General features: G+C 35.9%; 1 protein-coding gene across 4 annotated transcripts in view; it reads left to right on the top strand.

The window, feature by feature from the left end:
* The window catches only part of MBD5 (methyl-CpG binding domain protein 5), a 448,736-nt gene that overhangs the window by 388,717 nt on the left and 37,380 nt on the right, over positions 1–22,639 (top strand). For all 4 annotated transcript variants that reach the window (XM_047872397.1, XM_047872396.1, XM_047872398.1 and 1 more), the window contains 3 exons: positions 6,459–6,561; positions 7,678–7,858; positions 12,665–14,800. In XM_047872397.1, coding sequence (XP_047728353.1) covers positions 6,459–6,561; positions 7,678–7,858; positions 12,665–14,800 — 2,420 coding nt within the window. The remainder of the gene's footprint in view (positions 1–6,458; positions 6,562–7,677; positions 7,859–12,664; positions 14,801–22,639) is intronic.

Below are 22,639 nucleotides of genomic sequence, written 5' to 3'. Positions count from 1 at the left end.
GCCTGTATCATTATAAACATCCCTTTTAACACTTCTTTTGCATCCGTAGGTTTTAGAATGTTGTGCTTATATATCTCAAAATATTTTTCGGTTTCTTCTTTGATTTCTTCATTGGCCATTGGTTGTTCAGTAGAATGTTGTTTAGTCTCCACGTATTTGTGGTTTTTCAATTTGTCTTCTTGTGATTGATTTCTAGTTTTATACTGTTGTGGTTTGAAAGGTACTTCATATGATTTAAACTTGTTGAGACTTATTCTGCAGTCAAATACAATGTATCCTGAAGGATGCTCCATGTGCACTTGAGATGGAATGTTCTGTACGTATCTAATAAGTCCATCAGGTCTAGTGGGTCATTTAAGGCCAGTATTTCCTTATTGATTTTCTGTCTGGATGATCTATCCTTTGATGTAAGTGGGGTGTTAAAGTCCCCTACTTTTATAGTATTACTGTCAGTTTCTCCCTTTGTGTCTGTTAATATTTGCTTTATATATTTAGGTGCTACTATGTTAGGCAAATAAATATTTACAAATGTTATGTCTTCTTGTTGAATTGATCCCTTTATCATTTTGTAAATTTCCTTTTTTGTCTCTTGTTGCAGCCTTTCTTATAAAGTCTATTTTGTGTGATATAAGTATTGCTACCCCAGTTTGTTTTTGTTTCCATTTGCATAGAATATCTTTTTTTATCCCTTTATTTCAGTCTGTGTGTGTGTTTAGATCTGAAGTAAATCTCTCATAGGCAGCATATAGATGGGTCTTGTTTTGTTTCTTTTAATCCATTCAGCCACCCTATGTATTTTGATTGGAACACTTAGTCCATTTACACTTAAAGCATTTATTGATAAGTGTGTACTTATTGCTATTATGTTCATTGTTTTCTGGTTGTTTTTTGTAGTTCTTCTGTTCCTTTCTTCTCTTCCTCTCTTCCTCTGTGATTTGATGATGTTCTTTAGTTTTATGTTTGGATTCCTTTCTTTTTATTTTCTTGTGTATCTATTTTAGGTTTTTGGTCACCATGAGGTTCATATATAACATCCTATACATACAGAAATCTATATTAAGTTGGTGGTCGCTTAAGTTTGAAAGCATTCTAAAAGCATTACATGTTTGCTCTTCTCCCCACATTTTATGTTTTTGATGTCATGTTTTGCATCTTTTTATTTTGTGCATCTTTTCATTATTGTAGATATAATTGATTTTACTACTTTTGTCTTTTAACCTTCATACTAGCTTTACAAGAGGTTGATCCACTACCTTTTCTATGTTTGCCTATACCAGTGGGATTTTTTTCTTTCATATATTTTCTTATTTCTAGTCATGGCCTTTTCCACTTTCCCTTTAATAGGTCTTTTTTTTTTTTTTTTAAGTTTAATTACTTATTTTGAGAGAGAGAGAAAGAGAGAGAGAGAGAGAGAGAAGGGGACAGGGCCAAGAGAGAAAGAGAGAGAGAGTCCCAAGCAGTCTCCATGCTGTCAGTACAGAGCCCAACACAGGGCTCTAACTCACTAACGTGAGATCAGACCTGAGCTGAAATCAAGAGTCAGACGCTTAACCTAGGGAACCACCCAGGCGCCCAGTTTAACAGTGCTTATAAAGCAAGTTTAGTTATGATTAACTCCTTTAGCTTTTGCTTGTCTGGGAAAATTTTTATCTTCCCCCTCAGTCCTGATTGATAACTTAGCTGGATAAAGGATCCTTGGTTGTAAGCTTTTTCCTTTCGCTACTTTGAATATATCATGTCACTACCTTCTAGCCTGAAAATTTTCTGCTGAAAATTCAACTGATAGTCTTATGGGGATTCACTTATATGTAACTAAATTGCTTTTCTCTGGCTTTTTTTAAGGATTCTCTCTTTATCTTTAATTTTTGACGTTTTAATTATAATGTGTCTTGGTGTAGATCTCTAGATTCATCTTGTTTGGGACTCTCGTCCTTCCCAAACCTGGATGTCTGTTTCCTTCCCCAGGTCATGAATATCTTCAAGTATAATTTTTTCAACTAAGTTTTCTGACACTTTCATTTCTTCCTTCTACTAATGAAACCCCTATATGTAATGAGAATGTTAGTATGCTTGATGTTGTTTCAGGGATTTCTTAAACTTTACTTATTTATTTAAATTATTTTTTCTTTTTGTCATTCAGTTTAGGCAATTTCCATTACTCTGTCTTCTAGATTGCTGATCCATTCTTCTGTGACATCTATTCTGATCTTTATTCCCCCAATGTATTTTTCAGTTCTGTCATGATATTCTTCAGCTCTGATTGGTACTTTCTTATATTTTCTCTCTCCTTGTTCAAGTTCTGTGTTCATCCATTGTTCCCCCAAGTTCAGTAAGCACGTTTATAACCATTAACTTTGACCTCTTTATCAAATAGATTGTTTATCTCTATTTGTTTAGTTCTTTTTCTGAGGTTTTGTCTTGTTCTTTTGAACATATTTCTCTGTCTCCTCATTTTGTCTACCTCTCTGTGTTTATTTCTATGTATGAGGCATTTCAGCTATCTCCCGGTCTTGAAGGAGTGGTTTTATATATGAGATGTCCTATGGGGCCCAGAAGTGAAATCCTACCTGGCCACCAGAGCCATCTACTACAGGGGTGTCCCTTGTGTGGACAGCAATTACCCTTCTGTTGTAGTGTGGCCACAAATGCTGTGGATGTAATTGTGGATAGGGCTGGCTCCTGGCCTGGATGGCTGTATGGCGCTGGGTAACTGCTACGGACATGCTAGTGGGCACAACTAGGGTCCTGCTTGCTGCAAGGCCTGGTGGAGGTACAAGGTTGTGGAGAGTTCTCAGCAGGGCACACCCTGTTGGCATTAGTGGTCTAGTAGAACGATTCCAAAATAGTGCCCACCAGTGCAGCATGGCAGAATGAGGTAGCAGAAATGGCTGTCGCCAGGGTCTCAGTCCTTGAGAAGAGGCCTTGCTGCCTCTTGCCTCTCCAGAAGGCTCACCAAGATTGGTAAGTAGGTATCCTTCACCTATGGTCTATGCGCTTTTCAATTGAGTGTTTTTGCTCTGGTTTCTGGGCCGAGTCAGTCTGTGCATTAGCCTTTTGAGACCAGGTTTTTTCCCTATAATTGTGTAGTTTTTTCCAGACATACTCTCTGTTAGTTTTCAAAGCCAGCTACTTGGGGGGCTTGTCCCTCCCATGTAGGATCTAAGGGTTGGACTGCCTGATATGGAGGCAACCCACATCAGCAAAATCTCTTGCTTTTAAGGGACAAATATCATACCTTTGAGATCCTTCTCAACCATGGAACTTCCTCCCTAGAGTTCTTTTCCTTTTTGAGACTGTTTCTCTGCTTCTTCCATCCATTTCAGTGCTGCCCTCTGTTGTGGAGATTCTGTTCATCTAGTTTCTAGGTCTTAGTGTTGTAGTTGTAGATTCATTAGGTCCATGGGTGGAGCTGAGCTCAGGATCTTCCTACACTGCCATCTTGAACCTTGATCAAGTTTTAGTCTTATTATTAAACAAGTGGCACCTAAGTTACTTATTTTGTAGTTTATCAGTAAGTGTATGAAAGCTTATGATAACAAATCTTTCTTTGTGATATAATGAAAAAACTATTAGAAACAGGCTTAGGACTTTTTAAAAGATATCACATTGTATCATTACATTACTGCTCTTTTTTTCAGTGTGATGATTTGTATCGCAGCTTCAGTGGAATTCTCCATTTGTGCAAAGATGTATTTATATGAATGAGGTATTTTCTATGATATGAATACAAACAATTTCATGCCTTAACAACTCAAAAGTCAGTTCAGATTCTATCTCAGGTGTGTTTGCTTTGTTTGAGGTGTTTCTTGAGGTAAACTTAATTACCTGTTGAAATTCTTTTGCACATAAGTATTTCTGCAGTGGTATAGATGTGCTCTATGTTAATTGGAGTGAAGGTATAAGAAAGCAGAGAATGTGGAGCTCACCCCACAGTAGATAAGATGGACAAGGACATATGGGATAACTTTTTCCAAGTTTCCTATTGCCAATGCTATTAAAAACTACTAAAAATACTTTCTTATAAATATAGCAAGATTTCAATGTTGTTGTTTATATTTGTGGTTATTCTAGTCTGTAGGGAGCATATATATATTCATCTTAGAGCAAATGACTCTAAAATCTTGGTAATTTAATTTTTTTACTTCATCTTATAAAACTACATAAGAAAGATACATCAGCTTTTCAGACTGCTGAGAGCTGAGTGAAACCAAGTTAAGTCTGGGAATCTGTCATTTATCTTGTTCATTCATGATTTGCCAAGTGTAAGTAGACTTCATTATCTTTTAGTGTGAGTTCTCCAAATTCAAATCTATACACTGAGAATTATTGTGGAAGCAAACTTTGTCAGATAAGGTAAAACACCATCAAATAAATTAAGTCAGCATGGTTTTTTATTTGTTTGTATATATAACTGGTTAAATTAGTACTTAAACATGGATAGGAAGCTAGCCCTCCTTCTGTAGCTCCCTTCTCAATGTGCAGTTTGCTTGTGATTTTTAGGTAGTCTCCAGCTGCTCCTGCTTCAGGGTGGCATTGAGGCTACACCTTAAATTTCCCACCTGCTTCCAATCTTTTGAGCTTTATCTGTGCCATAAGACTTGTAGCTATTTTTTATGTTAATTATTACTCACAAAAGTTAATTAAAGAGCTACAACTGAAGGAAAGAACTCAACTGACGGATTGAGAGGAAATGTTTTTAAGTGTCTAGAGTAGAGTACTCTAATAGAATTCAGGAATTCTTGTCTTCATGTTTAATTTTACCATTAGATTCCTCTAGGATTCAGTTCATACACTTTCTTTAACTGTAAAATGCTAGGCAGTTTCTTTTCACAAAATTCATGAATTCTTCACACGACAACTGAATGGTAATCTTGTTTTATCAACACTACCAGACTTTCAAAAGCATGAGATTGCCCCTACCACTGGGGTGGAACTCAAGTCTGTAATATGGGAATTATTACTTTTTACGTATCATCTGAAAAAAAGTATTTGTCTAAACAAATGAATGTTTCAGTCAACAAAATTGAGGATTTTAAATGAGATTTTCTATGTGCATAAGTCACTTCTTTGACTGTCCATAAATAAAATATGAATTGCATTTTAAAACTGGTTTATGTATAAAAACAATTTTTTTAATTTATTGATCTTTGAGAGACAGAGAGAGATAGAGCATACGTGAGGGAGGAGCAGAGAGAGAGGGAGACACAGAGTCTGAAGCAGGCTCCAGGCTTCGAGCGGTCAACACAGAGCCTGAGGCGGGGCTCGAACTCACAAACCGTGAGATCATGACCTGAGCCGAAGTCAGACACCCAACCGACTGAGCCACCCAGGTGCCCCTTATTTATGTATAGATATGAAACTATTACCTGTGTTTTTATGCAAGCAGTCTGCCCCCAGTAGAGTAATGCTTTGTATACAACATGGAGAGTATTTTTTCTGGATAAATTTGATCAGAAGACTAAAGTGAAAGTTTTAGTAAATAGTCATAAATAAAAGCTATTCTTGAATGAAAAGTATATAATAGTTTTCAAAGCATAATATCTATTTAATACTATTAAAATCAACATGTTAATACAGATTGCCCATTTTAAACTAACCCTCATTGTAAATACAAATCAAAAGATTTGTCCTACCATCTGAATTTGTACCTAACCTGTAGACTTGAACTTGATCAGTATTCACAGAAAATACTGACTTTTGTGACCCACAGAGCAGTAACATTGAGAGCATTACCCCCAATTACCAGCCAGAAGATGTACACAGCACCTTCTGACATCTAAAACCCTGTTTTCTTACAGAGTTCGTGATCTTTGTCAGTTCTGCATTGCTCCTCTTTCCTTGCCAAAATGGTTTGGTTCCCCAGTACAATTTGAGTTGGACCACACTTATCTATCTACAAAGAAACATTGCAGGGAAATGTTTGGGGATTGGGGAAAAAAAGAGAAATCTGTTTTTAACATTGGGACAGTTTGGTTCTAGATTCCAAGATTAAAAGGAAGAACTTGCTGGCCACAACTTTTGTAGACTTAATGACTTTCTGGTTTGACTTCCAACATGTTTCTAAATTTCAGTCTTTCCTCAAACAGCTTTAAAAGTAGATCTACTTTAAAATAATGATTACTTTCATGTAGTTTTCTTGTTCCTCTCTTGTCTGTTTCTGTACTTTCTTAAGGGCAGCATTCTTTGCCATTCTTAGTCCACTCTTGGTTTTCAAAATACTTTCATTTAATTTTCTATGAAAATCTCTATTTTTCTGAGAAATAGTTTGGTTAGAAGAAAGACCGATAGTGTTAAAAGCTGTAATTTAGTAGATAACATAATATTGACAAAGAAAATGCTTTTCCTTAATAGGAAAATGTTATCTTTTGAAGGACAGTAAGACTTAAGTTATGCCTTTTTTCACATAATATGTGCAGTCAGAATTATTTCCTGATTTTTTTTTTTTAACTTTTTTACAGTCCCAGTGGGTCTTTGTTATCTTGCTTGGAGCAGGTTAAAACATACCTGCTTACTGACGGAACATGCAAGTGTGGCTTGGAATGTCCTCTTATTCTTCCCAAGGTAACCATTTCACAACACATCTATTGGCCATTTTGTTTTTTGTTTTTTTAGGTGTTTCATGTATTTTTCTCATCTGGCATTTCATTTGTATATTACTTCTCCAATCATATATGCATTTTAAAGTCTTTATCTAATTAGATATCTTTTGCATGCACTCTAGAATGCTTAAAATTGTAGAAAATGGTTCAAGTCCCAGTCATTTTCAAAGATGACAAACCTATATTCATATTAAATATTTCACCAAAATCTTTTTAGCACCTTTTCATTTGAGCTATACCCATGCCCATTATTTAATAGCGCAATATTTTCTTCCTTACTATAACTACTCAATCTGCAATATTATTTTTTGCATGAGTGTTGATAAATCTGCCACAAATACTTTTAAAATTGCAAAGCTGCCCCTCTGAGCCAAAAGTAAAACTGTTTTAGTCCTTTGCAAGGTAAAAAAAATAGTTATTTTTAATGACAAAGTATTATTTTAGAGTAGAATAGAAACAGGACATTGTTCTCTGAATATCTATTATGTGCTAATTTTAGAACTAAAGATTAATAGACCACTTTTTCCTTTTATTTGTGTCACCTCATTCCACACACACATACCGCCACAACGCATTGGAAACAGCCTATCAATATATACACAGCAAGTAAGATTTTTTAAAAATAGAGTAATGGACTTTTTAAATCCATGAAAAAGTAATATTAATATAGTAATTAAATAAAGCCAAAGAAAAAGCTAGCATGTAGAAACGTCAGCTTTTAGGGTTGTTGTTGTTGTTGTTTTTTAACTATACCTCATCTGTTTTTGTACTGTTATAACATCAGGAAATATCTAAAATTAAAAATATTATCAGGTATTAATACCTTTCCATATACTTACGTTGGCTATCTTAGAACTAGGATAATTTTCATTATTTACTTTATCACTAAAAACCATGAGTCCAGCAGAAGTATTTATTCTATTATATATAAAACTGTTTTTCTTAAATTTAAAAACTTAAGACACTTTTATTCAGATATATGCCCTAATCTATGCAAAACTTTTTTTTTTGATGATAAGATTTTTTTTAATCTGATGTTTTTACAGACATATTCTAACAGAGGCTGTGCTTTTTCCAGGTGTTTAATTTCGATCCTGGAGCTGCTGTGAAACAGAGAACCGCAGAAGATGTTAAAGCAGATGAAGATGTCACAAAACTATGCATACATAAAAGAAAAATCATTGCAGTGGCCACACTTCATAAGAGCATGGAAGCCCCACATCCTTCTCTGGTGCTCACCAGTCCTGGGGGAGGAACAAGTATGTAATACGGTGAAGGGTTTAGAAATTTGCCTCTGCAACTTCTCTCCCAGAAGAGTCACTGGAAATCACTTTGCGAAGCATTTTCTGAGTCCCCTTTTAAAACATACACAGTGCTTCTAAAGTTGTCTGTGTTTTATCATTTTTTTTTACAGATAGCAAATTAGTTCTGAAAAATTCCTACAAAGTTGTTTCCCCACATTTCCTATTTAAATCCTTGAGTTAACTGAGCAGAATAAACACCAATTAGCACATCCAAATGCTGTGCAAGTATGTAGAGCTGAGCTCACAAAATAGAAGGTGCCATCGGTTTTTAGGAAACAAAAGTCACCTTTTTGCTAGAGCTGGAATGGATGTGGTTTCAAGTCCTCCCCCACAAGTAGCAATATCATCCAGAGTGTTGTTCTTTCAGTCACTGAATAGCTATTTATTGAACACCTACTAAGAGAAGTCACTTTGTCAGGAACTTTTTATACCTCCACCAAACACACACACACACACACACACACACACACACACACACGCTTTTATTTTTTTTTTAATTTAAAACGTGCAGAAAAATTACATGAACAGTTCACCAAGCACTCATATACCCTTTGCTCAGATTCAACAATTAACATTTTGTGGCAAAAGTTGCAATTATTCTGACAGTTCATCTCTAAAGATTTCAAAACACATGGATGTTCTCCTATATAAGCCACAATCTAATTATCACATTCAAAAAATTTAACACTGATGATAATATTATTATCTAAAATGCTGTGTATATTCTAACTGCTCCAGTTGTCCTAATAATTTCTTACAGTTTTTTAAACCCAGGATGCAATCAAAGATTGTACAACTGCATTAACTTTTTACACTTCTTTAATCTACACCAATTTCCCAGTCTTTTGAAATCTATTTTTGAAGAGTCTGGGTCAGTTTTACAGGTGTTTCTCATTTCAGATATGCCTGATTGTTTCCAGATATTTATTCATACTCAGGTTAAACACAGTTTGGTAGAAATACTGCATAGGTAAGGTTATGTCCTGATTAGAAAGCACATATGTCAGTTTATCCCATATTGATGACATTAAGTTCGAGTGCTTGGATAAAGTTAGGTATATCCAATTTCTCTGTTGTTAAGGTAACTCTTCCCTTTATAACTAATATGTAGTTTGTGGAATTATACTTCGAGACTGAGGAACTTTTTTTTTGTATGGGCTAGGATATGAACTCCTTCCAAAATATTACAATATTTTGAATGATATTTCAAGATAAAATATGGCTGAGCACCAAAGCATTTGTTTATGAAGGCAAATTATACATTGTTCTGCAGAGTTCTGAAAATTAGGGATGATACGTATAACCTGCAGTGATCAGAGAAATCTTTAGCCCTGGAAAATGGTAAGATTTGGACATATGAGGGAAATAAGAAAATTCTTATTCAGGATGAGTGGTGCGTAATTAAGAGACGATGTAGAAACTAGTCTGACTTGAGTGGAAGATTAAACCTGCATAAGTAAGTTGGGACCAAATTACTGACAGCTTTAGATACAAAGAGGAACACTTGTGACATCATACAGGTAATTAAAGATTCACACTTAGAACTCATGTGAAGAGAGTAGGAAGAGACAAATTTGGCAGTTATTAGCAGAGATCTCTTCTTCAAGAACCCTCTAACCTTTGAACTTTAACAGGAATGATCAGAAAAAAATTGCTCCACAAAGGTATGTAAGAAAAAAAAATTAGGAATTTTTTTTTCTCTTAATGAGCTACATTTTCTTAAACTAAAAGATATTGCAAAAATTAAAAGACCTATTTAATAGTAATAAATTATTTGAAGTATACCATTATCTTGCCACCTTGATATAACTGTTCTCATTTTTGCATATCACCCTGCATATATCTGCTGCTGCTCTCATATCACATTATATCAATTTTACCTCTTTCTACAAAGTCTGCCTCGTTGCTTTTTTAATGACCCTAGTAGTATCTTTTTTTTTTAATTTTTTTTAACGTTTATTTATTTTTGAGACAGAGAGAGACAGATCATGAATGGGGGAGGATCAGAGAGAGGGAGACACAGAATCCGAAACAGGCTCCAGGCTCTGAGCGGTCAGCACAGAACTCACGGACCGCGAGATCATGACCTGAACCCAAGTTGGCCACTTAACCGACTGAGCCACCCAGGCGCCCCTGACCCTAGTAGTATCTTGATCTAGGTCCTTTGTCATACCCTATACATACAAATTTCATTATTGAAATTAAACGTAAATCTTTAACTAGTACAGGTATAAGAGGTGTATCTCCATCCGCTTTTAAAACGATATGCTTTATGGGGTGCCTGGATGGCTCAGTCAGTTAAGGGTCCCACTCTTGATTTCGGCTCAGGTCATAATCACATGGTTCATGACACTGAGCCCCACATCGGGCTCTGTACTGGCAGCATGGAGCCTGCTTGGAATTCTCTCTCTTTCCCTCCTCTCTGCCTTGCCCCTGCTTGCTCACTCTCTCTCTCTCTCAAAATAAACAAACATTTTTTAAAAAACCTAAAACCTCTGCTTTTAAAAAATGATATGCTTTATTGGATTAGTTGCTATTCTTTCACTAGCTTCAGACATAGTGTTTATTTCAAATTCCTAATATTGAACTATATTATGGGGTTGGGATTTAAGTAATTAAAAGTTAAGAAGACTCATAGTAGTTTACATTTCTCTTTATTTTGCATGCATAAGGGTATATTTGGTTTCTGTTTATTCTTTTGAAAGGTCTACTTGAGTGTACATGAAAACACTTGATGAGTGCCTGGCATTTCTATTTGCCAATTCTTATACTACTTAATTCCTAAACGTAACATAACATCAGCATGACTTTTGTTTGTTTATTCAGTATTCCTGTCATTTTAAAGATGGTAACTATTTTTCCCCAGGTATGGAAGACATCCTTTCTAAACCACAGCTGTTTTCTAAATTCTGTTGAATATAAGGATGCCAACGTCTGTATATTGTATAAACTGTACACTGTATAAACACCCAGAACAGACCCAACTCAGTGGTTTTGTTACTAAAGAAGACACAGTTAATCACATAATAATGCTAGTGATGTTAATACAGACACCTGTGTTCTCACTAGATGCTATGTGCAATGCTCCAAGTATTTTTCGTATTTTATTCCTTTAATTATAAACCTTAAAATTCTGTCTTTAACAAGAAAATAAGTTGACTTTATCGGCTGCAATTCTCTTATATCATTAGTTCTCAACTTTTCATATATTATATGCAGAAACCACTGTATCAAATAATCTCTACCATACTAGAAATAGAAAGCCCACTTTTCCAAGAAAACTATATGTTCACTGCATTCTCTTATTTCTTTAATATACCCTGCCTAGTCTTCGCTTTACCCCAGATTGATAACCACAGTCTTAGAAATTGTTATGATGTAATGTGACCTATATATGATCTAGCAGACAGGAAAAGGGTATTTATCTTAAGTCTACAGTTATCCATTTAAGTAAAGATACCTCTAATTGCAAGCGGATCCAAGTATACTTGCTAATATATTGCAAGTCTCGGAATTGGGGTGGCCAGTTTATGGTATACATGGGACCACTTTCATCTCCTGTGCCTGTAAGACTCATTGGCATTTTCTCACAGAGCCCAGCTGGAGTTCGACATCTTTCTACATAGCTCTCTAAGCAGCCACCACCAGTTGATGGGAATTGGCATACGAAACTGATTTTATTTGCCATCTCTGTTTTAAAAGGCACAACTTTATAAATAGTTAAACATCCTTAGGGTCTAAAAAACTTAAACTTAGACTTCGGACATGATAAAATGAAAATTCTGTGTGATGAGCCAGCTTGCTTTTGTTGCCTATATTCTGTCAGATCTCCAAAGGAACTGAAGGGATTCCAAAAAGCCAGAGAGGGAGCGATGCTTTCTGCAAAAAGAGAATACTCGATTGGAACCCAGTACTGAAGATTTTAGCATTCTGAGTAAATTTTGCATAGGAATTCCAGCCTAGTAAAAGAATTGCAATGTTTTGCCTAAGTTGGTTGACTAAGGCTGTTTTTACAGTAATGGCTGATCAAGGGCAAAGAAATTGCAGTGTTGGATAGTGTTACAGACTTGCTGAAGTTAAGCGTGATTGCAGTATCACTGCCCTCACTATTGTTATCACTCCCATTTTAAAAGATTCAAAACCCCATCCACTTAATTCACAAAAATTAAGACTCTTTTGTTCTCACAGTAAAAATGGTGAGATAAGGAAGAGTTTTTGTAGCTGTCCTGAGGAAGTTTCAGTAAGGAAACAGAAAGATTTATAGGGTAACACACTTTCTGGTGAAAATGGCCGTGCATTTAAATTATAAGAAACTATGCTATGCAGATTTTAATTTTCTGATGTAACCCTGTTCTTAAAAAATTCAAATCCAACAAGATAGTAACATTGCCATTTCTGTATGGGCTGTCAATCTTGAGTCTTCACATTATAAATATTATTAGGATGGCTAATGTCAGTATGTACTGATTCAGATCCCCATCCTTTCTCAACAGATAAGAAGTAAACAAGCACAATGAGCAGTTATTGAGAACTTTTGGTCAACTAAGTGAGAATAATGTGCATTTTTTTTTCCATCAAAGTTTATTTTAGAGTACAGAACTTTTTTTTAATCGCATAGAGTCACAGCTTCTTTTTGAAAATTTCTATTTCCAGATGCCCTCCCTTCCTCATTTCCTCCTTTCCTTCCCTCCCCCATGCCAACACAAAAGAATTGAGACTACTAACAGAATTCTTTTTTTCTCTCTCTCTCTTTCACACCAGATGCAACTCCAGTAGTACCTTCTCGGGCAGCAACTCCAAGATCTATAAGAAATAAGTCGCATGAAGGAATTACAAATTCTGTAATGCCTGAATGTAAGAATCCTTTCAAGTTAATGATTGGATCATCCAATGCCATGGGAAGGCTATATGTACAAGAACTGCCTGGAAGCCAGCAACAAGAACTCCACCCCATCTACCCCCGGCAGAGACTGGGCAGCAGTGAACACGGACAGAAATCTCCATTCCGTGGCAGCCATGGAGGCCTCCCCAGCCCAGCATCGTCAGGTTCCCAGATATATGGAGATGGCTCAATCTCTCCAAGGACTGACCCACTTGGAAGCCCTGATGTTTTCCCAAGAAATAATCCTGGTTTTCATGGAGCTCCCAATTCTAGTCCTATTCATCTAAATAGGACTCCTCTTTCTCCACCTTCAGTAATGCTACACGGTTCTCCCGTACAGTCATCCTGTGCAATGGCTGGAAGGACTAATATACCTCTTTCCCCAACCTTGACTACAAAGAGTCCAGTAATGAAAAAACCAATGTGTAATTTTTCAACTAATATGGAAATACCACGAGCAATGTTCCACCACAAACCACCCCAAGGCCCACCTCCCCCTCCTCCACCTTCTTGTGCTCTTCAGAAAAAGCCATTAACATCCGAGAAAGATCCACTTGGCATTCTTGACCCTATTCCCAGTAAACCGGTGAATCAGAACCCTGTTATCATTAATCCAACTAGTTTCCATTCAAATGTCCACTCTCAGGTACCTGTGATGAATGTAAGCATGCCTCCTGCTGTTGTTCCTTTGCCAAGTAATCTCCCTTTGCCAACCGTAAAACCTGGTCATATGAATCATGGGAGTCATATACAAAGAGTTCAGCATTCAGCTTCAACCTCCCTGTCCCCTTCTCCAGTGACATCCCCAGTGCACATGATGGGGACTGGAATTGGAAGGATTGAGGCATCGCCCCAAAGATCACGCTCATCTTCCACATCATCAGATCACGGAAATTTCATGATGCCACCTCTAGGACCCCAGGCCACTTGTAGTGGTATTAAGGTTCCACCCAGGTCACCAAGGTCAACAATAGGGTCCCCAAGGCCATCAATGCCATCAAGCCCTTCTACCAAGTCCGATGGACACCATCAGTACAAGGATATCCCTAACCCATTAATTGCTGGAATGAGTAATGTACTAAATTCCCCAAGCAGTGCAGCTTTTCCGACTGCATCTGCCGGAAGTGGTTCCATAAAGAGTCAGCCTGGTTTGCTGGGAATGCCTTTAAATCAGATCTTGAACCAGCACAATGCTGCCTCCTTTCCAGCAAGTAGTTTACTCTCAGCAGCAGCCAAAGCACAGCTAGCAAATCAAAACAAACTTGCTGGTAACAACTGTAGCAGCAGTAGCAATTCTGGAGCTGTTGCTGGCAGTGGCAACACTGAAGGACATAGCACTTTAAACACCATGTTCACTCCTACTGCCAACATGCTTCTCCCAACAGGGGAAGGGCAAAGTGGTCGAGCAGCACTAAGAGATAAGCTGATGTCTCAGCAAAAAGACTCATTGCGGAAAAGAAAACAGCCACCTACCACAGTGTTGAGTTTGCTCAGACAGTCTCAAATGGATAGTTCTGCAGTTCCTAAACCTGGACCCGACTTGCTAAGAAAGCAGGGTCAGGGTTCATTTCCCATCAGTTCAATGTCTCAGTTACTACAGTCTATGAGTTGTCAAAGCTCTCACTTGAGTAGCAATAGTACCCCGGGTTGTGGGGGCTCAAATACTGCTTTGCCTTGCTCTGCTAACCAGCTGCATTTTACAGATCCCAATATGAACTCCAGTGCTCTTCAGAATTCACTGACACAGAACATACCTTTGAGAGGGGAAGCCGTGCACTGCCACAATGCAAACACTAACTTTGTTCACAGTAACAGCCCAGTCCCAAACCACCATCTTGCAGGTTTAATAAATCAGATTCAGGCTAGCGGGAACTGTGGGATGCTCAGTCAGTCGGGCATGGCTTTAGGAAATTCATTACATCCCAATCCACCTCAGTCAAGAATTTCAACGTCCTCCACTCCAGTGATACCAAACAGCATTGTTAGCAGCTATAATCAAACAAGTTCTGAAGCAGGTATGGTTTTATTAGAAAAAAGTACCCCAAGGTACTAAACTTTTCTACGTTTTTTAAAATTTGTACCAAAATATTTATTATGATAAGAAATGATCCTTTCCCCATTGTGAAATTGTCATCATTTCTTTAGTATTTATAATTTTATTTACAGAATGCTAGGGATTTGTCTAATAGAAAAAATAACAACCAAGGGGATTCCATGTGTTTCCGTTACTTGTTGTCAATCTGTCATTTTGAATTTTGTTTGACTTTCGGTTGGTTGTATAACCATTGGACTCTAAACTACAAAAGAAGCCATAGAAGGCAGGGTTTCCTGGTTCACGAGACATGTACTCGGTCTATGCCAATAGAAAAGCGTTTCCCCTAGCTTTTGTTTGTATTCAGGTAAATGATGCTCATCTTGGAAAACCCAAAAAGGCAAAAATAAACAGAATTTTTGTTCTTGCTGCTGACCAGAAATAGGTAAATGGATAGGAAAGGTAACTAGAAGTTGTATGAAGTAGAAAGCTGCCTTCTAATGTGTTTTCTTATCCTAGTTTGCTATCCTTTATTATTATTTGTTGAGAAAATTCAAAAATGGATATTGGCTACTCCCTTTAAAAAAAAGATAATAATTTAAGTTTTCTAATAAAAAAGGCTTGAAAACCTGATTTCCAGAATTTTTGATCTTGAAATTATTTTACAGTTTTCTTGTAGAATTTAGCCATTATTTTTACCATTGACATTAAGGTTTTGAACCCAAATTTATTATATCTCTTCATCCACTATAATGAAGGAGACCAATTTATTTAAAAGTAGACACATTAGAAAGAAAAACTGTGTTTTGTGCAATAGGGTCATCAGAAATTGTTATAAAAATCAGTAAAGAAGCACTAAAGAGGTAAATTCATGGAGGCATCAGAAAATTTCACCATGGAAGTATTTCAGAAAGAATACCCAAAACCCAACACTAATGGTTTGAGAGATTTGTAGGAAATGACAGGGAGGAAACAAAAGATAACTGTAGAGACAATATTATTCAGATATGAATACGACGGGCTTTGAAAACCAGATTGCTACTGGAAATGCGAAAACTGCTGAGGCTTTTAATAACAAGATATTGTTTGGATATGTATAGACTGTATTCTACCGTCATGCTGGAAAAGCATTAGAACCTACATGTCTCTGTTACTGGTAGTAACATTGAGTGTTTTCCTTCCTGGCATCACTTCTTTACACCTGCCATCCTCCACAACTTGTGCTGTTTTATGTTTTGATGTCAGTATTTAATGAACTGTTCATTGACCTCTTGTGTTAAAAAGAATATAAGGTGGAGAAGATAATTGAAACGATTAGTGCCTTCTAGATATTCTTAGTCTAAAGAATCTCATGAAACTATTTTTTATGTGTTTAACAGGATACTTGTTCCAAAGGGGCTTCCAACTTTTCAATGACTCATATACCTTTTTAAATAATTCCACAAAAGTGAAAATTTAACCTTATGCTTTTAGCAGATGAAAGTGACATGAAATCAGTAACTATTTTAAAATATACCATATTTATTAAGCATGCCTTCAATCATTTAGATGAGACATTATTAGTCTCGTTGTATTATATATCTTTACGTTTTGATACCCCTTACCTCAACTTACTTTGTTTCAGGTCTGAGTTAATATTGCAAAGTGTATATATTTTATTAATGATGTATTTCAATTCATCCGTAATGGAAAAGACCAACATTTATTTATATTTTTGTTTCTTCTGAATGTTCAGTTTAGACTTATTTTATATAGTCTCGGACATGTATTTTCTTGTTCCATGAACCTCTGTAAAGCATCAGATCTGGATTGCCAGTGCTGGGAGTGTCAAACACAGGTTGAAAATTTATTAATCTAAGAAAAGTGTTAGCATATAAATAGCTAAATTGTACAAGAATAAATGTCTAGTAATGATATGGATTTGACCAATCATGTGTAAGCTAACAGAAAGCATATACTTTGATAAAAAATCTAGGTCAGTAAGAAGTTTTAAAATATTAAACCTAATAAAATTAAATACTAATTAAAGTACATAGATCTGATGTGCAGCTGGTTGTGAAAATGGGTAGATTTACTAATTACTGTAACTCTTTTGATGAGCTGAATATTGAAAACGTCTCTAATTCCATGTTTCTTTTTGATACACAGTAAACTGTGTCAACTGAATGCACTGTCGTTATAATTTCTTAGCCTAAATATTTATTTGCACTGACATTTATTCATCCATGAAATAAGTAGCAAGGCTAGGCATGCAGAGTGAGCTAGCAGGTGGCCGTCACAGCTATCCCTATAATCTCTGCTACGTAGCCCTAGCATACCAATAAGACATTGGAAGAAAAACACATTTTACTCTTAAAATGTTGCTTATAGCTATCATAGCTATCGAGTGCTTATGACGTGCCAAGTGATTTACCTATGTTATTTCTAATCTGTGTAGTTCTCCAAAGTATAAGGTATTATTGCCCCCATTTTACACATGAGTAACTGAACTTCAGAGAATTTAAATAATTGACCAAACTCGTGCATAACTGAATTAAAATTTGAACTCAGGTTCATCTGATTGTAAAATCCATTTTCTTCCCAGCTGTGTAAGTTCTTCATCTAAAAACTTCAGTAGTCAAAAAAACTTTGAATGTTTCACTTTCAAAATTTTTAAAAATACCCAACAGGTAATACATTAAAACACATCAGTGCATGTTACAAGCCACATTTGTAAACTTTTGATGCACTTTTAGACAAAGGTCAGTGATTTTTGCCTTCTCTCTGTACTCTGATGCTAGGATGTTGTGTCAACACAGATGAAATGTCCAAACTGTCAAGAGAACTGCCCCTCATTTGTGAGTCACATTTGTTGACCTTCATTTTAATGAATTTGTATCACCTCATTCAATCAGATAAGAATGGGTTTTCTACTGGGCGATGTGTCAGTAGACCTTTGAAGGAGGCACCTATGCAGATGCTAGTTCTGCCCTTCCGAGCATGACAACACAGTGAAGGTGAAAGAAACCCACAGGTAACATAGTGCTACTCTTCTCTCTGGTCACGGAGCCCGGACACAACTCAAGTAACCTGCTTAACCCAGTGCCTTTTCCACTCTCCTAAGCAACTCAAAAATGTTACAGTAAGACTTTAAGAGGAGAAATCACTCGCTCTGAGAACACTTAATTTGATTGGTTATTTATTGTCAGAAACTTATTTTAAAGAGAGTTTTTCTATTATAAACAACCCAGATACTGATTTTTTTAGGCCTACATGTGGATTCCATGGGAAACATTTAAAATTGTATCACATCTCAAATATGGGAATTGGAGGCTGAGATAAAAAAAAAATCAGGTAAAAGATAAAATGCTTAGAAAATATTTCTAAAATTTAAGACTATGCAAGGTTTTATTAATTCTATTTGCTGTTTTGAAATTGCCTTTCCATTAAAGCTCTCTGAACACTTTGCATCGTAAAGTTTACAGGTTTCTATTCACTTTTTGGATTTCAAATTACAAGTAAAGCTTAGTATCTCCATGTAACAGATTTAGAAAATGACCAGTAGGATCCTTGCTGACATTCCTCAAGTTGTAAAGCCAAGCCTGGCTGGGTCTGGCAAACCAAACCCCAAAGTTCTGATTCTCAGTTCAAATACTCAAACTGTTGAATGCAGGTATGTTCTGAAATCCATCAGTAGTGTCCATTTAAAGCAACTTTCCATTTATGAAGAGAGCCAAGTTTCAGCATTTAAATGGTTCCAGCACATGTCCTGTGGGGTTTTGGTTCAGGGAGGAATCCCAAATCAGGTGCCCTTGACTGGCAAATGTTATCAGGCCTGTGCCTCCTCAGTTTTCTGACCGCTGCTCACCTGCTGGCCATAGAACAAGATCACACACGCCAGTAACCCTGGCCTCTGCAGAGGACCAAGTCCTGTCAGTGTCCCTGGGACAACTTATCCCTACCGTAGCCCTGTGGTTTTTCACAATTTCAAAGAAGCAAAAAGATTGAGACTACTCTGCTAACCAACTTAATAACAACCTTACCTTCTCCAATGTGATAGTCATTAAATACAACTTTTTCACTTCAAACCCCTTTTATACTCTTTTTTTTTCTAGTAAAAAACATTTAATCAACTCTTCTAAACACAGGAAAATAGAATCCTCTGAAGAGGAAGAGTATGAGTTTATACCAGAAGAGAAAATAATTCATTTATTTGCCTTAACTCTTAAAGAGATACACTGACTAACAAGAATATAAATAAACCTATGAATAAATATATGTTCACGGATATTTATATATATTTTTTAAAAACTCTGGAAAAGAAAGTGTTTTTTCTTTCAGCACAAAAAGCATGTGATTGAAACTCAGTACAGCCATTGATATGGTAGGTATAAGAAAATGAAATAGAGACCACAAAAGAACACTTTAGGTAACAGACTGCAAAGCAATGAGCTTGGTGTTATGTTCTATGTATTTATTTATTCTCAGAACATGCCAGTAAAGAAAATAAAGGGAAACTGTCATTCCCTACATTTGAAGTTACAGGTGCAAAGAGAATATGGGATAAAAATGTTCACGGATGGATTGTACTATGTAAGTTATTAGCCCTCTCAGGATACGTGACGTTTGTGTGGAAATAATCTTCTAGTCTTACAGAGACTAATGTGGAGTGAAGAAGGGCAAAGGCTCCTTTAAGGTTGTGAATGAATTACTAATAGTTGCTATTGACAGTATTTGCAACCAAACATTAAATGCCTAGAATTTATCCCTCCTCTGATGCACAAGGCTTCTAGGTTAAAAGTTGCCTTCTGCTTTGTTTTTTAGCCAATACCAAAACTCTATTAAATTCTTGATTGTGTGATAAAAATCTATGTCTGTTCTTTCAGTTAAGTTTTTGCAAAATGAGCCATTTCTTCTTTGCTGTAAGATATTTTTACAACAATGTCTTGCTGTTTAAGAAGGTTTCCTATTATCAGGGTTACACCACTTGTTTGTTTACATATTCCAGGCTTAATGTTTCCTTGTGTACAAAAGAAGGACTTAAAATATGTTTGACTTTAGACATTGAGTCTGTATAATCAAAGGTGAAGACAGAACTCAGAGTGGTGTGATATGTTTGCTGATTCAATGATCTATTTTGTACCTTTCAAGAAATAAATTGTCCCAGTGTGCAAATTGGGAGAATTTTATTCCATTGCAATACACTAAACTCATTTATGAAGTCACTAGAAATCCTTCAGTTCTCTAGGACATGCCTAAGCTATTACTTACTAAAATCAAGTGGTCTGAAAACACTGATGCAGCTTCTAAAAGTACCCAATTCTAGGCAGTGATGTTCACTCTACACAAATTTGACTCATTAAAAATAATGCTTAAAAATATTCCTGTGGTATCATCAAAATAGATTTCATTTCCACATGCATGTAGTACTAGATAAATCTTAGTGTTCTTCCTTTATAGGAACTTACATCAAACAGCATTAATCCAGTCAAGTAAAGAGTAGACTAAAAGTTATTTTGTAAGAATTATACTTGCAAATTCAAAGTAACAGCCCACCTTTCTACAGATTAAAAATGGAACAACGGAAGTGTGAAGGAGTTGCTGAGCTACTCCTCAGTGAGAGCTAGTCCAGGAAATTTCAAAATATCTGTCCAAGACCCATGGGTACAGGTACAAGGGAGAGTATTTATCATAGATAACCTAGGGCAGAGCTCCTGTGCTCTACAACTCCACAGGGACACCTCTTCTGACAAACATGCTTCCTGGAGCACAGCTCCATAAACCACTCCCCACAAAGTTGAGCAACTCAGAGGCCCGACTCTAAAGCAATGTTTTCAGCCTTTTGGTACTTCTTCCTTCCTACAGTAAGAAATTAACTTGCATTGTAATCCACTAGATATATGTTTTTAATTTATAACGAAAGTTTCCAAAAATGAAACAATTATATGTGATGCACTCTGATCTTTTTGATCCCATGCTATCTTATCCTGTCGTATTCTATTTCTTTCTTTTTTTTTTCTCTAAGACAGTCATGGCCCACTGAAATGATTTTATCACCTACTAACATGACCTAGCACTCATATATATAAATTAGCAGAAACAGTTTGCACAAAATAGTGCCCTAGATATACAATGTATTCTTTTGTTTTTCTATTTCATTTATCAAAATATACTGGTTGGGGCACACTAAGTTGGTTTTGCAGCCCCAAATAGGTCTAAACTGTCATAGAATATTCATGAGGTAATTAACTCAACAAATATTTATTGAGCACCTAGTATGTGCTAAGCACTGTTTTAGCACTGCAGATAAAATAGTATACAATGGAAGGACACAAAGTTAACTGTACTTATAACTTGGAAACTCAGTTTACTCTGCTCATTAAACAAAATAAGGAGATAAAACTTCTGAATGGAATATTGAAACATTTTAAGTGTTACTCTATGCTCATATTCAGAGAGCAGAAATCCCACCAAGCTAGGGATTTAACCTCTTTTCTCAAAATTGGTTTCCTTACAATAAAAATTTTTATCATGTGATAAAAAGCATTTCTAAAAATAAACCAAAACTTTGTTACTTGAAACATTTCAAGCATTTTTGCATTTACTCCAACAGTTTAAGAGTAATTCTGTGTTAAGGAAACAAATGATCAGTAACACACACACACACACAAATTCACTTTTTTTTTTTTTTTGCCTGACACCATTACCACCACAAGACTGATCTTGATACAGTCATGACTCAAACTTCATATTCCAGTATTCAAGCATCCCTTCCACTTGTTTTCTTCCTCCCCAGCAGGTTGGCCCTGTTAAGGGTGGAAAACATTTCATTAGATACTGCCATTGATCCCTTACCCCCAATTCTTCTCTAAATGCTTTGGTTTGGGGTCCCCCTCCCTCCCTTCCTTTTACAGAGCAAATAACCACCAGTCCCTAGGTCTTCCTGCTTACTTCTGCTAAAAGAACGCTAGGAATTTACATCAGGATCCAAAGCACAAAGATAGAAATTGATATATTTTTATAAATACATATACAATGCCATTAGTAAGGCTTGGGAAAATAATGTCTTGTTGGAAGATCTAGACTTCTCATACAAGTTATCTTTCTATTTATTTTTTAAATTAATCCTTTAAATATAGAGGAGAAAATTTTACTATTTCCATAGGATTGAAAAGTGAATTATATTTTATTAGACTCACTAGGGCATGATGTTTCCTCTTGTTTCTACAAGCATTCATTTTTATTAAGGATTACCGTTGACCTTGTTTGCATTTAAAGTACACTTGCCAAAGCAAATTATAAAGGTCAAATGGTGAAGGCATATCTTTTATATGAATCATCTCTTAGGCTCTTAAATTTTTATAGATAAAAATCAGTATTTGGGCATATTAACTTTGAAAAAATTTTTCTAGCATAAAGTAGTGTTTATTCAAAATTGGGGATATAGATCAAATGGGTATAATGACATTTTAAAAGCACTTTATTGATCCATTTGGTATAAGTTTTATGCCATCTCTTGTGTGCATACAAAGACATGTACAATAATATTAATACTTAAGAGCCAACCATAGAAGAGTTTAGCATAATGTAAACAATGACTTTCCTTAAAGAATATTGGTGACAAGAGAAATAAATCTAAAGAAGTAGATATTACCTTTGTTCTAAAAAGCAAAAAAAAATTTTAAATGAAGCAGAAAAAAACATCTCAAGAATGAAACTAGTAATAATAGGAAAGTATCCTTTAAAAACCTTTAAAAATTTTACTGGTGCTACTTCTGTGTGTACACACACATATACACTCACACACGTCATAAATTATATGTGTATGCGAAGACTACTGTTT

Source organism: Prionailurus viverrinus, chromosome C1, assembly GCF_022837055.1.
Source record: "Prionailurus viverrinus isolate Anna chromosome C1, UM_Priviv_1.0, whole genome shotgun sequence".
NCBI lineage: Eukaryota > Metazoa > Chordata > Mammalia > Carnivora > Felidae > Prionailurus > Prionailurus viverrinus.
This window is presented reverse-complemented; position numbering and strand designations above follow the sequence as displayed.